Raw genomic sequence first — 20,739 nt, 5'->3', positions numbered from 1 at the left:
TACTAATGCTTTGATTTGATTGGTACTTAACTTAGAGAGTTAACACTAATCTGCTGGAATTGGATGTAGGAAAAGATACAACATTCTTTGAGTTATTGGTTATATGCCAGGCAACTGACTGGCTGCTTTATGTTCTCTCATGTAACTCAGAAAAGGCAGTTTCTGATTCAGGGTGGGGACTATGACCATAGGAGCATAAAATTCACCCCTGATTTTAGGGGTGAAGTGAATGGGGTTCAAATAATACTCAGAAGTGATCTGATTGGTCTTCCAATCAGACCCTGACACAGACCCTAGGGTTACCAAAATGATAGGTTGCATCAACTGATTATTTCTAGAAGAACCAGTATCTCTTTCAGAATATACTACATAAGAAACTACATTTAAAGAGAAAATTCAGCTGAATTTTAAAGTGGAAAGTTATCAATAACCTTGCAAGCCAGTTTGCATGTTTTTGTAGCCAGTCAGGGCAGCCAGGAGCCAGGTTCAAAATGAAAGCCTTTGGCGGGGCTGAAAATTTTCGTCAAGATTTGGCCAGCTAGTTCTTTAAGCAGGAACACTCTGTTCCATTGATTTCAGTTAATCACAGCAAGAGACAAGCCCTCAGGAGAAGGGGCCTGCCATCCGTTTTGTGATCTCCAGTTAACGGCTGCAGGGATGAAGAAAACAGAGTTTTGTATGCAACAAAAGTGGAGGCAAAGTATAAATATAGAGGGTTTTGAGTTAGCAAAATTTTGCTGGAATTTACTTATTTTTCCCATTTGTGGCCAGAATGATCAGAGGAAAGCCTTTGAGGGGAGGTGGAGGTGGGGGTGGATGATGCAGCAGACCAGGCTGCAGTGCATTTCATACTGCAGGGGAGAGTCTATTTAAACCTTGGATAATGAGACACTTTGAATAATGACAATAATAATAGCAGCACTGATATGGTGGAAGGTTTAAATTAATAAAGCAGATGTTCCCGTTGTGGCTCAGCTGAAACAAACCAGACTAGTATCCAAGAAGATGTGGATTCGATCCCCGGCCTCGCTCAGTGGGTCGGGGATCTGGTGTTTCCATGAGCTGTGGTGTAGGGCATAGCACAGCTATGCCAGATCCAAGCCGTGTCTGGGACCTGCACCACAGCTCATAGAAAGGCCGGATTCCTGACCCACTGAGCGAGGCCAGGAATTGAACCCTCATCTTCATGGATACTAGTCAGATTCATTTCCTCTGTACCACAACAGGAACTCCAATAAAGCAGTCTTGAGGTAAGGGTTTAAGAAGATACTAAGTCATGGAGTTCCCGTCATGGCTCAGTGGTTAACAAACCCAACTAGGAACCATGAGATTGCGGATTCATTCCTTGGCCTCGCTCAGTGGGTTAAGGATCCAGCATTGCTGTGAGCTGTGGTGTAGGTCACAGACTCGACTCGAATCTCGTGTTGCTGTGACTGTGGTATAGGCCAGTGGCTACAGCTCCGACTGGACCCCTAGCCTGGGAGCCTCCATATGCCACGGGTGCAGCCCTAAAAAGACAAAAAAAAAAAAAAAAAAAAAAAAGAAAGAAAAGATACTAAGTCAGAAATGTTGGCTTATTAAGTCAGGGAAGTTGGTTAGTCTATGCAGCTCAGCTGAGGGGAAGGGGCTACAGAGAGGAGGGAGAAGGGAGCAGCTGGCCCCCGGTCACCCAGCTCCAGCCATGGCCTTCACATGACAGGGCAGAGAGCAGAGCCAGACTGGGGGATAAGGCATGTGGACAGCTGAGACTGTGCTACATGTTCCTCTGGGGTAAGCTGCTCTGCTCTCCCTGAGTCTCACTCCACAAAGGCATCCCCTTACCAGTCCTTTAGCGAACAGAGCAGGTTTTTGAAACCGTAAACCATCACGTTACTCTTCTGTTTAAAATCTCTCTGCACATGGGTGCTTGACAGGTTTGAGTTACCCTTGTTGTTTATGGCCCACCTCCTCCATGGAAAAGTGTCTTTGGAGGGAAATAGATTTAGTTAGTGCTCCCCCAGGCACTGAAGATGAGACAGAAGACTGTGACCTCCAGGTTCTCTCTGCACTCAGTCTGGCCTCCCTCCATGAACAGGGCACACCTAGAGGCCTGGGTAGATGGCACCAACACCGCTTACCCAGAAATGGAGTGTTTGTGAGCTTTGGTTCAGCTCTTTCATTTTACAGATGAGGAAGCAGAGGCAGAGGGAGCCAAGTGGCATCTTATGTGAGTGCCAGGCTGGGCCAGAACTCACATTTAACTCCTCGCCTAGCCACTCTGATGCCCTTGACTGAGGACAGCTCTGCAGCAACAAAGGTATTGGGGGCTGGCAGGGAAGAACAGCAGAACCAGTCAGATGGACAGGAGTGGAGGAGGTAGCTGGTAGAAAATGGAAAGGCCATGAAGAGTCAAAACATCCATTCCCACTGGCCATGCCCCCAAGACAAACATGAGTCCCAGATGTTGCTTAACAGGGGCATAAACAGTGACACAGGAAAACTATATGGAGGATTGACCAAAGGCTATGACATGGGCAACTTTCCCTGCTGTGGGGCTGGTCCTAATGACCAAGCACCCTGTTTAGTCGGATTCTTAAGCTTATTAAGCTTATTCTGTCCTTTTAAGTCACGTGGGACCTCCTCTGCCCTCCTCTCTTTTCATTTGGTTTGTGACTCCAGTTTAGAATCTGTCTGCCTATTTGTCTCAAGTTCTAGGCTGGAGGGATATGAAGAAGAAGATGATGATGAACTTAGGCAATGTGACCTACCTGCAGTGTTTTGCTGCTCTGCACAGGGGCTGTAGAAAAGAATAATGAGCAGATTCATGAGTCAACATTATATTTATCCCTCTATTGTGAGGAATACTGCCTCTACTTCTTGTGTGGGGCATAATCATTTGTTAGCTTTAGTAAGACATTTCTCTGCCCACTGATAAGGAAACAAAAAGGCATTTACTGTGCTAGTCTCTAGAATGTGAAATGTAAGCTGTGGTCTTTTGGGGGTTTGTTTGTTTTGGACTTTCATTTATTATCACGGGGGTAGAGGGGACCTTGGGAGATCGCCAGCCTCACCTTCCCCTTCTGTGCAGGAAGCTCCTTTCCAGCAATCTTGCCAGGAGTTCAGATCCCTTCCCCTGCATCCCCACAGTGAGCTGCCTTCATTCTCCTTTAAATTATAGTTATTTGAAGACTTTTTTTTTGTCTTTTTGCCATTTCTTGGGCCGCTCCCATGGCATATGGAGGTTCCCAGGCTATGGGTCAAATCGGAGCTGTAGCTGCCAGCCTATGCCAGAGCCACAGCAATGCAGGATCCGAGCCGCATCTGCAACCTACACCACAGCTCATGGCAACGTCGGATCCTTAACCCACTGAGCAAGGGTAGGGAACGAACCTGCAACCTCATGGTTCCTAGTCGGATTCGTTAACCACTGCGCCATGACGGGAACTCCTTGAAGACATTTCTTAAGTCTCAGCTGTGAGCCCCTGAGGGCAGGAATCCTGTCTCTTTCCCCTTTGATCTTCCATGGCCCCCAATACAGAGCCTGGCCCACTCTCCATAAATAGTTCAATGAGTGACAAGGTGTTAACAACCTCCAGAGGCAGCCATAGTTTGACATCTGTAATAGCTGGAAAGTTCTTCCTGAAAGTGAGCAGAAACACACCTCCCCAAGTTCTCTGTGGGGAGAGAATATAAACAGGCAGTGATGATAAAGGGCAGACATCCCTAAGGTGCACACGAGAGACCCTGGGGACAGACCATGCCCTGCTCTCATTGCTGTTCTTGCATCCCCATCTGCCCAAAGGACATAAGGTCTTTCTGAGGACAGGAAAACCCAACAACTCTAGATAGCTGTAGATGAATATGTGTGTGGGGGTGGGGGTTCCCAGGATTTGAATCCAGTTTGGACGAACAGCTTTGAATCCAGTTGGGAAGACTGGCAGTGTCCTACCTATATACCCTCAGTCCACCCTGAAGGTCACCTGCAGGTGGTTCCTATACACACCAACAGCCTTCTCTGCTCGTGGCCACACTCTGACATGGGGATTGTGCTTGGTCTGTGCATAGGTCATGCGGGAAATGCCCAGGAATAACTCCAGGGGAGACCTTCGCCCATGAGCAATGGGACTTGGCACATGAATATCCCAGATCCCTCATTTCCCAGTGGGATGTGCCAAAGTGTGTTCTACAGTGTTTCTCAGAAGGCTTCAGGAGGGAGGACCCCAGATGGTCACAGCAGCAACCCACCGATGGGCACATCCATTCCTAGTTTGCCTCCCTTCCCTCTTTGACTTGTCTCCTCCCTCACTGTGTTTCCTGGGAATAAGCAGTGTGCCCCAAATCCTCATTCAAGGTCTGCTTTGGGTGTAACCCAAGCAGGAAATGGAAGGGGGCGCAATCCAAATATCAGTCTCTCAGAGACAGACTATTAAAATTAGCATATGTCTTTTTTCTCTCTTTTCTTCTATTTCTTTTTTTATTACTCAAATGAATTTATCACATCTGTAATTGTATAATGATCATAACAATCCAATTTCACAGGATTTCCATCCCATAACCCAAGCACATCCCCCCACCCCCCAAACTGTCTCCTCCAGAGACCATAAGTTTTTCAATGTCTGTGAGTCAGCATCTGTTCTGCAAAGAAGTTCAGTCTGTCCTTTTTTCAGATTCCCCATGCCAGTGAAAGCATTTGATGTTGGTGTCTCATTGTATGGCTGACTTCACTTAGCATGATCATTTCTAGGTCCATCCATGTTGCTAAAAATGCCAGTATTTCATTCCTTTTAATGGCTGTGTAATATTCCATTGCGTATATGTAACATCTTCTTGATCCACTTCTCTGTCGATGGACATTTAGGTTGTTTCCATGTCTTGGCTATTGTAAATAGTGCTACAATGAACATTTAAGTACATGTGTCTTTGCGAGTCATGGTTTTCTCTGGATAGATGCCCAGGAGTGGGATTGCTGGATCAAATGGTAGTTCTATGTTTAGTTTTCTGAGGAATTTCCATACTGCTTTCCACAGTGGTTGCACCAATTTACAATGCCACCAGCAGTGTACTAGGGTTCCTTTTTCTCCACACCCTATCCAGCACTTATTATTTCTAGACTTTTTTGATGATGGCCATTCTGGCTGGTGTTAAGTGACACCTCATCGTGGTTTTGATTTGCATTTCTCTAAGAATGAGTGATGTTGAACATCTTTTCTGTATGTCTTCTTTGGACAACTGTCTGTTTAGATCTCCTGCCCATTTTTTGATGCGGTTGTTTGTTTTTTGTATGTAGCTACAGAAGTTGTTTATAAATTTTGAAGATGAATCTCTTGTCAGTTGATTCACTTGCAAAGATTTTCTCCCATTCGGTGGGTTGTCTTTTCGTTTTGTTTAGGGTTTCCTTTGCAGTGCAGAAACTTTGAAGTTTGATTAGGTCCCATTTGTTTATTTTTGTTTTTTTTTTTTTTGTTAATACTCTAAGAGGTGGATCTGAGAAGATGTTGCTGTCATTTATTTCGGAGAGTGTTTGGCCTATGTTTTCCTCTAAGAGTTTTATAGTGTCTGGTCTTATGTGTAGGTCTTTAATCCATTTTGAGTTTCTTTTTGTGTATGGTGTTAGGGAGTGTTCTAATTTCATTCTTTTACCTGTGGCTGTCCAGTTTTCCCAGCACCACTTATTGAACAAGATGTCCTTTCTCCATTGTATATTCTTGCCTCCTTTGTCATAGATGAGTTGGCTATAGGTGTGTGGGTTTAATTCTGGGCTTTCTATCCTGTTCCACTGATCTCTATTTCTGTCTTTGTGCCAGTACCATGTGGTATTGATGATTGTTGCTTTGTAGTATAGTCTGGACTCTGGGTGCCTGATTCCTCCAGCTCCATTTTTCTTTCTCAGGATGTCTTTGGCTATTCTGGGTCTTTTGTGCTTCCAAACAAACTTTAAAATATTTTGTTCGAGTTCTGTGAAAAATGTCCTTGGTAATTTGATAGGGATTGCATTGAATCTGTAGATTGCCGTGGGTAGTATAGTCATTTTGATAATATTAACTCTTCCAATCCACGAGCATGGTATGTCTTTCCATCTATTTGTGTCATCTTTGATTTCTTTCATCAGTGGCTTATAGTTTTCAGAGTACAGGTGTCTTGTCTCTTTAGGTAGGTTTACTCCTAGGTATTTTATTCTTTTGGATGTGATGGTAAATGGGATTCCTTCCCTAATTTCTTTTTCTGCTCTTTCATTGTTAGTGTAGAGAAATGCCATCAATTTCTGTGTATTCATTTTGTATCCTGCGACTTTGCCAAATTTGTGGATGAGCTCTAACAGTTTTCTGGTAGAGTCTTTAGGATTCTCTAGGTAGAGTATCTTATCATCTGCCAATAGGGATAGTTTTACTTCTTCCTTTCCAATTTGGATTCCTTTTATCTCTTTTACTTCTCTGATGGCCGTGGCTAGGATTTCCAAAACTATGTTGAAGAGTAGTGGTGAGAGTGGACATCCTTGTCTTGTTCCTGATCTCCACAGGAATTCTTTCAACTTTTCACCATTGAGAATGATGTTCGCTGTGGGTGTGTCATATGTGATCTTTATTATGTTGAGGTAGGTTCCCGTTATGCCCACTTTCCGAAGGGTTTTTATCAGAAATGCGTGTTGGATGTTGTCAAAAGGCTTTTTCCACGTCTATTGAGAGGATCTTATGGTTTTTATTCTTCAGTTTGTTAATGTGGTGTATCACACTGATGGATTTGTGGATAATGAAGAACCCTTGCATCCCTGGGATAAATCCCACTTGATCATGATGTATAATCCTTTTAATGTATTGCTGGATGTGGTTTGCTAGTATTTTGTTGAGGATTTTTGCATCGATGTTCGTCAGTGAAATTGGCCTGTAGTTTTCTTTTTTTGTGGTATCTTTGTCTGGTTTTGGTATCAGGATGATGGTGGCCTCATAGAATGAGTTTGGGAGTATCCCTTCGTCTGCAATTTTTTTGAAATGGTTTCAGAAGGATAGGTGTTAGCTCTTCTCTAAATGTTTGCTAGAATTTGCCTGTGAAGCCATCTGGTCCTGGACTTTTGTTTGTTGGAAGTTTTGTAATCACAGTTTCAATTTCAGTTCTTGTGATGGGTCCATTCATCTTTTCTATTTCATCTTGGTTTAGTCTTGGAGGATTGTACTTTTCTAAGAATTTGTCCATTTCTTCTAGGTTTTCCATTTTATTAGCGTATAGTTGCATATAGTAGTCTCTTATGATCCTTTGTATTTCTGTGATGTCCATTGTTACTTCTCCTTTTTCATTTCTAATTTTATTGATTTGAGTCCTCTCTCTTTTTTGCTTGAGAAGGCTGGCTAGGGGTGTATCAATTTTGTTGATCTTTTCAGAGAACCAGCTTTTCGTTTCATTGATCTTTTCTATGGTTTTCTATGCTTCTATTTCATTGATTTCTTCTCTGATCTTTATGATTTCATTCCTTCTACAAACTTTAGATCTTGTCTGTTCTCTCTCGAGCTGCTTTAGATGTAAAGTTAGCTTGTTTATTTGAGCTTTTCCTTGTTTTCCGAGGTGGGCTTGTATTGCTATAAACTTTCCTCTTAGAACAGCTTTTGCTACATCCCATAGGTTTTGGAGTGTAGTATCTTTGTTGTCATTTGCTGCTAGGTATTTTTTAATTTCCTCTTTGATTTCTTCAGTGATCCACTGGTTGTTTAGTAGCATGTTGTTTAGTCTCCACATGTTTCTGTTTTTTGCAGTTTTTTCCTTGTTGTTGATTTCCAGTCATATAGCATTGTGGTCGGAAAATATGCTTGATATGATTTCAATTTTCTTAAAGTTATGGAGGTTGGGTTTGTAGCCCAGGATATGATCAACCTTAGAGAATGTTCCATGTACACTTGAGAAGAATGTGTATTCTGTTGCTTTTGGATGGAATGTCCTATAAATATCTATTAAGTCCATCTGGTTTAAAGCTTCATTCATGGCCTGTGTTTCCTTATTGATTTTCTGTCTGGTTGATCTGTCCATTGCTGTAAGTGGGGGGGCCAAGTCGCCCACTATTATTGTGTTATTGGCAATTTGTTCTTTTAAGGTTGTTAGCAGTTGCCTTATATGTTGTGGTGAACCTGTGTTGGGTGCGTAGATATTTAAAATTGTTATATCATCTTCTTGGGTTGATCCTTTGATCATTATGTAGTGACCTTCTTTGTCCCTTGAAATATTCTTCATTTTAAAGTCTATTTTGTCTGATATGAGTATTGCTACTCCAGCTTTCTTTTGATCCCCGTTTGCATGACATATTTTCTTCCATCCTCTCACTTTCAATTTGTATGTGTCCCTAGAAGTGAAGTGGGTCTCTTGAAGACAGCATATGTATGGGTCTTAGTTTTGTATCCATTCAGCCAGTCTATGTCTTTTGGTTGGGGCGTTTAGTGCATTAACATTTAAGGTAATTATTGATATGTATGTTCTTATTGCCATTTTATTAATTGCTTTGGATTTGTTTTTGTTGCTCTTTTTTCTTTCCTTCTTCTCTTATTATCTCCTCTTCTTGTTTGATGATTATCTTTAGTGTTGTATTTGAGTTGATTTTTCTTTGTTTGTGTATCAATTGTAGATTTTTTGGTTTGCAGTTATTCTGATGTTTTGATATAAGAGTCTAAATGTACACGAGATTGTTTTAAGTTGTTGTTCTCTAATTGCAAGTTCATCTCCAGTGTCCTGTATTTGTACCCACCTCTTCTCATGATTTCTGATTTTGGTGGTATAATCGTGCATGGATGATTTTGTATCTTTACTGTATATATACCTTTACTGGTGAGCCTTGTCATTTGTGGCATTTTTGTTGCCTGTTGCTGTCTTTTCTTTTCTGCCTAGAGAAGTTGGTATTTGTTGTAAGGCTGGTTTAGTGTTGCTGAATTCTCTCAATTTTTGCTTATCTGTGAAGGTTTTGATTTCTCCTTCAAATCTGAATGAGAGCCTTGCTGGGTAGAGTAATCTTAGTTGGAGGTTTCTTCATTTCATCACGTTAAGTATATCATGCCACTCCCTCCTGGCCTGCAGAGTTTCTGCTGAAAACCTTATTGGGATTCCCTTGTATGTTATTTGTTTCTTTTCCCTAGCTGCTTTCAAGATTTTCTCTTTGTCTTTAATTTTGGTCAGTTTGATTAATATGTGTCTCGGGGTGTTCCTCCTGGAGTTTATTTTATATGGTACTCATTGTGCTTCCTGGATTTGAGTGGGTGCTTCCTTTCCCATGTTAGGGAAGTTTTCAGCTATTATCTCTTGGAATATTTTTTCTGTCCCCTTCTCTCTCTCTTCTCCTTCTGGCACCCGTATAATACGGATGTTGGTGTGTTTAACATTGTCCCAGAGTTCTCTGAGACTCTCTTCATTTGTTTTCAGTCTTTTTTCTCTTTTCTGTTCCACATTCATAATTTCCTCTAATCTGTCCTCCCCCTCACTTATTCGTTCTTCAGCCTCCTGTATTCTGCTGTTGGCTGCTTCTAGCGAATTTTTTATTTCAGTTATTGTATTTTGCATGTCTTCTTGTTTAAGGTTTATATCTTGTATCTCTTTGCTCAGTGTTTCCTGTAAGTTATCCATCTTTGCCTCCAGTTTATTCCCAATGTCTTGCATCATCTTCAGCATCAACAGTCTAAAGTCTTTTTCTTGGAGGTTGAGAATGTGCTCATGGCTTAGCTGATTTTCTGGGGTTTTTCCTTTCTCCCTCATCTGAGTTATAGTCCTCTGTCTTTTCATTTTTATAGGATTTTGGTGTGGTGACCTTTTTACAGATAATAGAGTTGTAGCCTCTCTTACTTCTGGTGTCTGCACCCCTGTGGCTGAAGTGGTTATGGGGGCTTGCTACAGGCTTCCTGATGGGAGAGGCTGATGCCTGCCCACTGGTAGGTGGAGCTGATTCTAATCCCTCTGGTGGGTGGGGCTTAGTCTCTGGGGTTAGAGGTGTCTGTGTGCCTGGGGGGTCTTTAGGTAGTCTGTTTACTGAGGGGCAGGGCTGTGATCCCACCTGGATTGTCGTTTTCCCTAGGGCTTCTCAGATTTGATGGGTGGGGTCAGATTTTCCCAAAATGGCCACCTCCAGAGAAAGGCAGGGCTGCTGAATATTCCTGAGAGCTTTGCTTCCAATATCCTTCCCTCACAAGAAGCCACATTCACCCCTGTTTTCCCAGGATATCCTTCAAGAACTGCAGTCTGGTTTGACCCAGATTCCTATGGAGACTTTGCTTTGCCCTGGGACCCAGTGCACATGAAAGTCCGTGTACGCCTTTTATGAATGTTGTCTCCGTTTCCCCCAGTCCCATGGAGCTCCTGTGCACAAGCCCCACTGGCCTTCAATGCCAGATGCTCCAGGGGCTCTTTCTCCCAGTGCCAGATCCCCACATGTGAGAGTTTGATGTGGGGCTCAGCACTCTCACTCCTGTAGGTGAGTCTCTGTGAACCAGGTAGTTTCCAGTCTGTGGGGCTTCCCACCCGGCAGGTATGGGGTTGTTTATATCATGTAATCACCCCTCCTACCTCTTGATGTGTCCTCCTCTTTTCCTTCTGGAGTAGGATATCTTTTTTAAGGTTTCCAGTCCATTTGAGTGAAGATTGCTCAGCCTTTAGTTGTGAATTTTGTTGTTTATAGGAGAGAAGTTGAGCTCCAGTCCTTCTATTCTGCCATCTTAATCCCATCTCCTCTTTTCTTCTATTTCTAAATCAGAGTGGTTTTTCTGTTGGTTCTATAAAGAGAGTTTAATTTTAAGAAGAAACTCTGTCCTAACTCAGAAAACAGGGCTGATAATGACTCCTAAATCTTTAAAGGATAGTTATTTCAAATAATAAGAGTTACTAGTATTCTAGTTCTATTAACAAAATGCACTATGTCAGAAAGTTCTCAGATCAGACTTCACACAGAGATTACACCTGGGGGGTCATTAAACATTAGGATGGATTTTTGTTCAAGTAGTTCTCTTAACCTCAGAGTTTCCACAGAGACCTTTTAAATGAAGGGAGACCTTATCCACTTGGCTCAAGTTTGGGATGGAGTGCTTGAGGTTGGAGACAATGAAGATGAATGGGGAGCGGGAGGGAAGAGGGAAAGGAAAATAAAGAACCTTCATTAAACTTACCCATTATTAATGAACTACCACTGAGCTGATAGAGCCAAGAGAAATTGCTGTTGCTTAAGAATATTTATTATCATATGAGAAGATTCATAACAAAGAACAAAGGTATGCCAGCAACCTGTCACTCTGGTCCTTCTTCAGACAGACATTGTGTGAGTCAGAAAAGCTCCCTGGAGGTGCCACAATATTACTCAATTGTTTTGACACCTCAATTAATAGGCGGTAGCGGTTAAAAATAACCATGCTCATTACTGTCTTCGTTTGTGGGGGTTTCCTTTTGTCTTAGTACTTCCTAGAGAATTTTCTGCTGGCCTAGTAGGGACCATCACACATGATCATGAATTTTTAATTGGAAATCAAAGATAGAAATGAATATAAACAAAACACTGGGTAAGAGCAGTCAGCAGTCCCAGGAGACCCCCCCACAGATGCCTTTTTGGGGTCAGGTAGGAATATGTTCCGAAGTCAAGTAGAGATAAGAAAGGGCTCCACAGGAGTTCCCATCGTGGCGCAGTGATTAACGAATCCGACTAGGAACCATGAGGTTCGGGTTTGATCCCTGCCCTGGCTCAGTGGGTCAACGATCCGGCGTTGCCCTGAGCTGTGGTGTAGTTTGCAGACGCGGCTCGGATCCCATGCTGCTGTGGCTCTGGCGTAGGCCGGTGGCTACAGCTCCGATTCGACCCCTAGCCTGGGAACCTCCATATGCCGCAGAAGTGGCCCAAAGAAATGGCAAAAAAAAAAAAAAAAAAAAAAGAAAAAAAAAAGAAAGGGCTCCACAGACTGTATTTTTAGCATGGATGTTGTGGCTACATGTGCTCTCTCTATTTAAGCCCTGGCTGCTGGCCAGTTCTCCAGCTCTCTCGGTGGGGGAAAGGGCAGCAAAGTCTTCACTTGGTGGTAGGAAGATGTGTAGTTATCATGTGCCATGTGTCCTTTGCCCTGCACCCTGTTGTAGTTGACAGTAGTGCCCTGGGTACAGCTTTCTCCTGAGTGAGAGAGGTGCCTTTGGCTCCTCTGGCTTTTGCCCTGGTCTGAGCCATTGCTTCCAGAGAGAAACTCTTCCAAGTATCATGCTATCCCCTTGGCTTGACCTCCTAAGATGACTGCGAGGATTGTTACAGTGGTCCATGTAAGGTGACTGCATTCATGGGCATTCATAGTTGGCACAAAAACTATGTTGGTCCCCAGAATGTACCTGCCAGCTACTAAAACTTTGTGTCGTAGACAGAGACCTCCTTTGGCCCCCAAGTGGATACACTGGTGTGGCTAATACTAGACTCTCTCAGACTTTTTGTTCTGGGTAACCTCCTTCCCCATGTATTCCCCTGCCCAGAGTGCTGCATGAGTGCCTTTTGAGCCTGCCCCACTAAGCGCCTGCTCTCCCTTGCGTCCCAGAATGCCTATGTCAACATCAACCGCATCATGTCTGTGGCTTCCCGCCTCTCAGAGGCTGGCCATTATGCCTCGCAGCAAATCAAGCAGATCTCCACGCAGCTAGACCAGGAGTGGAAGAGCTTCGCGGCCGCCCTGGATGAACGCAGCACCATCCTCGCCATGTCTGCAGTGTTCCATCAGAAGGCTGAGCAGGTGAGGCCAAGGGAGCTGCCGTAGCAGCCAGCAGTGGGGAGTAGAGGGACAGGGCCAGGGCAGGGTGGGGATACGTACACTGAAGGTGGAGAGCCCCTCCTCTCCTCAAAACACCAAAGACCCTGCTGAGTAGCTGTGACAATAATCCATGTTCTACACTTTCATGGTCCCTGTGGGCCCAGAGACATTGGTAACTCTTGGTGGCTTTGCTTAACAGTTAGACAGGAAGGAACCCAGAGCCTGTTTACATTCTGCTTAGTGGCTTATTGTTGTGTCTGTGCGAGTGTGTGTGTGATGACTGCTTAGTTTGTTTTCCATGAGCATAGACCAAAAGGGTGAAACAAAACTGATCATTGACTGCTGAGAGCAGGAGGAAACTAATTTTACATCAAGCATTTGCTGTGAGTAATGGTAATGTAATAATAATACAATGGACAAAAATAATAATTACTTATTGCCATTTACTTACTGTCATTGGCCAGTGACATGACTAACTCGTTTTGTAGAGAGAAGCAGAGAAACTCAGGGAGATTAAGTGATCTAAGATCCAGTGGCATGTTGGAGCTGACTCTGACCAGCTTGGGGAGAGCCAATTGTTGAATTTTCAGGAATTCTATGAGCTGATTGTTAAATATAGCCATTACTTTAAACTATGTAAATTTAAATTAAATACAGCATATTAAAGACAAAGGTAATGAGTATTCAACACTCATCATTTTCAATTATTTTACCACATTTTATTATTTTCCGTATTCTTGGTATTATTTCTGTTTACGTCTGTGGTAGAAACAACATACAGTTGTGGCTCCTGATTACTTCTTCCCAATTCCACATTTGATGGTTTTGTGATGGTAACATGAATAGGCCAAGGTAAAAGTTTTGCACCATGGAAATCATCAGATGTTAATAAGCCAGGGTTTGATTTGTTGTTTTATCGATTATCTGGAGTCTTAAGAAAATTAGAGGGAAAATAAATCTTTTAAAATGCAATTTAAGGAGTTCCTGTTGTGGCTCAGTGGTTAACAAACTCGACTAGGAACCATGAGGTTGCGGGTTCAATCCTTGGCCTCACTCAGTGGGATAAGGATCTGGCATTGCCATGAGCTATGGAGTAGGTCTCAGACACAGCTCAGATCCTGCATTGCTATGGCTGTGGTGTAGGCTAGAGCTGTATCTCAGATTTGACCCCTAGCCTGGGAACCTTAATATGCTGTAGATGTGGCCCTAAAAAGCAAAAATAAATAAATAAATAAACAAATAAAATGCAAATTAAGCCTAAAAATGTGTCCTGTGTATAGCTGTTACTTTATGAACAGCACACAAACTTAAGGAAATAAACCTCTGATAGTCAAAAGCTATTATTCCATTTAGCAAGGAAGTCACTTGCAATCATTGGTGAATGAGTAACATTCTGACATGTCTCCAGATATTTTTCACTTTTGTCATACACCTTAACAAAAGTGAAAGTATCAACCAGCTTTTGTGTTGGAACTATATGTTTGTCACTTGCACATGAAAGCATCTGTGAGAAGCAATTTGTTACATGGAATTTATCATAAGAAACATTCTCTATGTTATTATTCTTTGTAAATTATGTGCTACTCACCTTTTATACAAGCAAAGTTTATAACACACGTGTATGTGTGTGTACACATACATATATACCTTTGTATGCTGTTTAGTAAACACCCCTATGAAAATGATACAATCAATAGGCATCTGGGATTTCAATCCAGGTGTGTCTAACTTTAAAGCCTTGGTCTTAACCTCTAAATTTCTTTATTTGTATGACATTTGGGTAGCTCGAAGATAATATGATCAGGCACAAGGTCATACCTTAAATATCTTCCTCAGCTGCCTACCTAACTTGGAAGGCAGCATGGGACAACTGAAAGTCTCGGTTTTGATGCCAGACACAGGCAGGTCCTAAGCATTAATTCCTAGGCAAGTCACCTCATCTTCCAGAGCTTGTTTCTTCATCTTTAATGTGGAGGTAGTCATAAATCTCACAGCACTGTTTTAAGAATTAGAGGTGGAGCACGTAAGGTGCCTAGTGTGTTTTTTAAATGGTAGACATCACTACTGCAGGTATTTGTTCAACATACTATCCTGTATCATAGTATTTCCTCCACCTGTGTCTGTTTCCATCTGAGACCTCACCAAAGATATTAAGTCAAGACAGCCCTACACATGGAGAGGGATCCAGCCTTTTTGTTGTTGTTGCTGTTGTTTAAGATGATGTAGGATGTTGGGGGAAGTGGCTGATAGTGACCGATTTGTTCTTGGACCATGAGAATATTCACATCTCATCTCCTGTCCTCTCTTCAGCCCTATCACTTGCACACTTTGTTGAAGTTTCTCCAGCTTGGCAGGGGAGGTTCGGTACTTCCCTCTCTCTTTCTTTCTCTCCTTGAGATGACCATTCTGTGGGATCTGCTATGGGACTCTGGTTAGACTCTGATAGAAGTCTCAAAGGCCTTGAAAAGGAACTCCCCCACAGCTGTCACAGGAGTGTCAAGTTGCTTTCAGGTTCCTTTAAAAAATGAGTGTTGCTGAAGCAAAGCAGCTTCTGGGATATAGCAAGTGCGTGCAGTCTGACCCTGGCTGCCACCCAGCATTTTTCCACGTGTAATAAAAACATACAGAATGAAAAACCAACCTGGCTAAGGACTGAAAGCTGACAATAATACCAAGACTAGAACTCACACAGTTGCAGAAACCTAGTACCTGAGCTGAGAGCAACTGAAGGAGTCAACTTCTATTTGATGTTTCCTGACTTGGATTAGTTTGGATCAGAAGTGGTTTTATTTGTATCCTTTTTTTAATGCAGTTTCTCAGGTATTTCCATTCCTTCAGGGAAACTCATAAACCATGCTTCCTTTTAGCTGGAAAACACATACAGATACACACACATACACACCGAACAGCAGGTTCAAGGCTATTTTTTCAATGTGTTTATTTGGGCAGCTCTTTATTATCCTCATATGGGCTGTCCTAGGCAATGAGATAAAAAGGTATTTAGGCAATTAATTTAAGTGGAGCTGTGCAGCCAGGCAAGAAGAATCACAGACAGAACCATTCCAGACTGTTGTGTGAAGAATTATTTGCATTTTAGAGGTGTATTTTCCTCCCAATAAATCTGAGTGATTTCAGTTAGCTAACCCTTTGTGCATGGAGACCCAGAGTCTCCCACAGTTGTTAGTTTTAACTTTTAAATAATTTGATGTCTGTCAAGAGCTATGTCTATATATCACATCTCAGAAGCCATGGTAGGCACAGTACAGTCCTTCCCCCTCAGCCGCCCTCCCCTCCCCACCCCCAGGGGGTTCTGACCCAACAGCAGGGATCTTGTTGAGTGTTAATCTCCATCCCCTGTGGGAATGGTCTCTGCAAGTTCCCTAGAGTGCCGATTGGGCCTGTATGAAATGTTCTTTGCTATTCTTCACAGCTCTGTGTCCACACTCTAAATCACGTGTTTGGAAACATCCCATTTTATTATATGTTGCCTCTTGCATGTGCCTGTGAGTATGCACAGGACAGGAAGCCGCTGGCACACTTGCATTTTATAATCAGCATGTGGATATAACCTGTTGAAAAGGTAGACAGTTCCCATCCCTAGAAATTTCATAAATAGTCATCTATCTTTGTGGGAAACCACACTTCCTGAATGGGTATGAGTCTGACTACTTATCTGGGGTTGGTGTTTGTAGAATTAAAGAAAAAACTCCACCCTCTGCAGTGGACTCTGAAGGCTTCCAGAGGTCCTGATGCTTATTCCCAAGGTGTCTGACCATCTCTACATAATCTGCCCCTTACCCACCCCCAGTGCCCCCACACTGACCCAGCTGGCATCTCCTTCCAGTTCCTGTCAGGAGTGGACGCCTGGTGCAAGATGTGCAGTGAAGGTGGCCTGCCATCCGAGATGCAGGACCTGGAGCTGGCGATCCACCACCACCAGTCCTTGTATGAGCAGGTGACCCAGGCCTACACAGAGGTGAGAACCAAGGAGGACACCCAGGGGTCCTGGCTCTGTGGGGGGGGGGGGAGGTGTGTTGGGGGGTGGCACAGCCTGTGTGCTGTGTAATTGCCTGAGTTGGACTAAGAAGAAGAGAGGCCGTTTTTCTTCCTTTGGCACATGTTTAAGATCCTTGATCTATGAATGGTGGTGTCTCCAGCCAGCAAAAAGGAAAATGCAGCCATCAGCAGGCACCACCTTGGTGTCGGTGTACACACACACACACACACACATACACACACCCCTCACCCTGTGTGAAGAAGATCAGACTCTCTCCTCTGAGGAAGAACTATAAGACAGCAAGGCAGTGCTCCTCTGGAGTAGCTTCCTGACTGGTAAGCGGGCATGTACGCACTAGCCCTGCCACCCCTTTCATGAAGTAGCTTATCAAAAAATACTAGTTTTACCACCAGAGAGTCCATAGGACATCTCACCATGGGATGGAGGTGAGTACGTGTGGGAGTGAGAAGCTGCTGTGGAAACAGAGGACAGACTAAAGCCTCTTCTGCTGAAAAGTCAAAGGCTGGGAGCTTGGTACACATTAGGAGGGGAAAACACGTCCTTTCAAAAGGAGAAGGAAAAAGGAAAAGGAAAAAGAAAGGGACCTACAGGTGCACCTGTGTGTTTATATACAGTAAGTTCGCTAACTCTGAGGGAAGGGCTGAGGGATGTGAAGAAATGGGCCGATTACGGAAGCTGGGTAAGGAGGGCAAAGGGTACTCACTGCTTGCCCGTGGGTTTTCTTGGGGGCAAGGTCAACTGGAGCACTGTTTCTCAGAGTGGGTTCCTGGACCACCTGTCTCAGGTGAGCCTGAGGCACGTGTTAAAGATGCAGATTCTGGAGTTCCCATCATGGCGCAGCAGAAACGAATCTAAGAACCATGAGGTTGCAGGTTTGATCCCTGGCCTTGCTCAGTGGGTTAAGAATCTGGCGTTGCTGTGAGCTGTGGTGTAGGTTGCAGACATAGCTTGGATCTGGTGTTGGTGTGGCTTTGGTATAGGCCAGTAGCAACAGCTCCGATTCGACCCCTAGCCTGGGAACCTCCATGTGCCATGGGTGCAGCCCTAAAAAAAAAAAAAAGACAAAAGACAAAAAAAATTGCAGATTCCTGGTTCCAATCCAGGCTGAATCAGAATGTGAAGAAGTGGGACCCAGAACCTCCATTTTAATAAATATTACCCTAAGTGAGTTTGGTGCATGTCAAAGTCGAAGAACGAATGGCCACTGGGTAAGAATAAGCGTTTTTACCACAGTCAAAACCAAAGCTTGAATCCTGGCTCCCTTCTTACCTTTGTGACCTCGGGCAAGTTACTTAAACACCCGAAGCCTCCGTTTCTTCCTCTGTAAAACGAAGGGGATCTCAGCCGCCTGTAGTTTTGAGGGTTGTAAAGATAATCCATGTAATGCACTTGGCCCAGCGCCTGACGGTAATAAGTGCTGAAAAATGGGAACAGGTTTCATCATTAGAGGAGGCAGAGAGGGAGGCTTGTGAGCCAAGCCTGATCTCATCAGCTCTGCTCCAAGCCTTTCGTTGTAACAGAACTGGCCTCTGCCCATGGGTCAAGGGTCTCTAAATTTCTTCCTTATGTAACACAAAATCAGAGCAACGCAAATGAGATGAATATTTTACTTACACAGTTCACACACGTGTAGTGTGAGTGTCGTTATATGAAGAGATGCAACATTTCTCCCAGTCAATTCTCAGGCCTTAGCACTTTGGGACATAGGCGCTTCCTCCAAGCCCACTGCAGAGGTCAGGGGGTTGCCCCCACCTCCTGCACATGTGGACTGAGGTAGAAGACTGGAACTTGAATGCCCTTGGATTTCAGGACTTGGTCCTCCATCTGGAACCACCCTGCCCCGGCTGTAGCCCAGTGCCCTGGCAGTATTGCTCAGAATTCCCTGAAGAGAGCTCTCTTGGGTATAGCCATAGGATGCATGTCTTACTCACATTACCGTGTTGTTTAGGAGATGCTTCCTCTCTTCCTCTCCTGGCCATTCGTCATGGAAAGCAGGCATGGTGGCATGGGGTGGATAGAGGTGGGCACTGAAACTGACCCTATTCATCCAGCCAGGCTCCCCCTCCTGGCTCAGCTGCTTCCTTGCCAGTGCTCCTCTTGGGTCAAGCCCCAGCCCCACACGCACCTCTGTGGCTCTATCACCTGGGGAGTAACAGCTGCCTCTGTGCTCCTGGACCCACAGCCAAGCTATTATCAGGATGTGAGGGTGGGGGAGGGGAGGCTGCGAGCCCAGCAAACAGCTCCCCCTTAGTCATCACCTTTCCCACATTGCGGGAAGGAAAAGAAGACCATTTCAACTCCAAACCAACCCTGACTTCATTGTTAACCAAATTAATTTGGGGTCTTAAAATTCCTATCAATTCCCTAGTCACCCCTATTTTAAATTAGAAAGACACATGCTTGCTGGATACTCTGCCAAGCACTGGAGAGCCACAGGTGTCAATCAGGTGACGCCACTTTCCAGAAATATTGCCAGGATTCCAGTGACAAGTGACAGGGTATCACCCCCACTGGTTTCAGCTCTGAGGGTAGCTCCCAGGGGCTTGGAGGTTGTGTCCGCAACCTAACGGTCCCTCCCTTACTCTGCATGTTCTAGAAAGATGGAGATATTACCTTTTTTCAGGAGGGAAAAAAAAACTTGTATAGAACAAGAGTCAAAGAAGTGTAAATATAAAAGAAAGGAAAATGACAAGGAAAACGACAGGATAGAGGAATGATGATGAGGAGGAGGGGGAGGATAAAGGTAGAAATACCAGGAGTTCCCGTTGTGGCACAGCAGAGATGAATCTGACGAGGAACCATGAGGTTGCGGGTTTGATCCCTGGCCTTGCTCAGTGGGTTAAGGATCTGGCATTGCTGTGAGCTGTGGTGTGGGTCGCAGACACAGCTCAGATCCTGCATTGCTGTGTCTGTAGTATAGGCCGGCAGCTGTACCTCGGATTAGACCCCTAGCCTGGGAACCTCCATATGCCTCAAGTGCGGCTCTAAATAGCCCCCCAAAAAAGTAGAAATGGCCAGTACAATGTTCCAGGTCCTATGCTAAATGCCCTGCATGTGTTAACTTATATAGTCCTCACCTTGACCCTATGAGGTATGTACTATTACTATCCCTATTGCACAGACAAGGAAACTGAGGCCCAAAGAGGTAATATAACTTGCCTTTGGCCACACGCCTAGAAGTTTAGAGCGCTGTAGAGGAAGGTGAAGAAAGAAGAGGGAGAGAGGTTTATGGTGTAGCTTATGTTCGGCTTTATCTCTGAAATAATGTTCTGCTTCTGCTGCCTGACCTAGTCAGTGAGCCAGTCAAAATATTTATCAAGTACCCAGTGTCAGGCACTATTCTAGGCTTTAGGAAGTGGGGGATAAACAAGGCAGAACCCCTGCCCTGATGAGGCTGAAACTTAAAGAGGAGAGAGATACTGATTCAGGGTCTGGCAGACCTGGCTACTGCCCCAGCACCTCCTCTCCTACAGGATTCCAGGAGGTTCTGCCCTCTCCAGGCAGCAAGGCAGGCATCACAGCAGCTCGGGCCAGCACCTCCTTGGGTGTCATGGATCTGGGTAGGACTGAGGTTCTCTCTGTGTCTCACCTGGCCCTCTGCTCCCTTGACTTGACCCTCTTTACCTCTTGCAGGTCAGCCAGGATGGCAAAGCCCTGCTGGATGTGCTGCAGCGTCCCCTGAGTCCTGGGAACTCCGAGTCCCTCACAGCCACAGCCAACTACTCCAAGGCAGTGCACCAGGTGCTGGACGTGGTGCACGAGGTGCTGCACCACCAGCGGCGGCTTGAGAGCATCTGGCAGCACCGCAAGGTGCGGCTCCACCAGCGGCTGCAGCTCTGCGTCTTCCAGCAGGATGTCCAGCAGGTAACGGGCTGCTTCCCTGTGCCTGGCATCCATGGGTGTCCCTGACCTAGGTGATCTGGCCTGATGTGCAGGGGGAAGAGGGGACTTTAGCCCCCAGCAGCTCCCTCCCCCTCGGTACCATCTGACTTGTTAACTGATGCTTCTTACCTAAGT

The 20,739-nt window shown here is 44.5% G+C and overlaps 1 protein-coding gene across 4 annotated transcripts in view; it reads left to right on the top strand.

The window, feature by feature from the left end:
- Window positions 1-20,739, top strand: part of KALRN (kalirin RhoGEF kinase) — a 697,683-nt gene that overhangs the window by 275,790 nt on the left and 401,154 nt on the right. For all 4 annotated transcript variants that reach the window (XM_047790542.1, XM_047790550.1, XM_047790490.1 and 1 more), the window contains exons 7-9: window positions 12,495-12,686; window positions 16,549-16,680; window positions 20,356-20,586. In XM_047790542.1, coding sequence (XP_047646498.1) covers window positions 12,495-12,686; window positions 16,549-16,680; window positions 20,356-20,586 — 555 coding nt within the window. The remainder of the gene's footprint in view (window positions 1-12,494; window positions 12,687-16,548; window positions 16,681-20,355; window positions 20,587-20,739) is intronic.

This window comes from Phacochoerus africanus, chromosome 1 (genome assembly GCF_016906955.1).
Source record: "Phacochoerus africanus isolate WHEZ1 chromosome 1, ROS_Pafr_v1, whole genome shotgun sequence".
NCBI classification, from domain to species: domain Eukaryota; kingdom Metazoa; phylum Chordata; class Mammalia; order Artiodactyla; family Suidae; genus Phacochoerus; species Phacochoerus africanus.
Note: the sequence above shows the minus strand (reverse complement) of the source record. Positions and strands in the feature narration are given on the sequence as shown.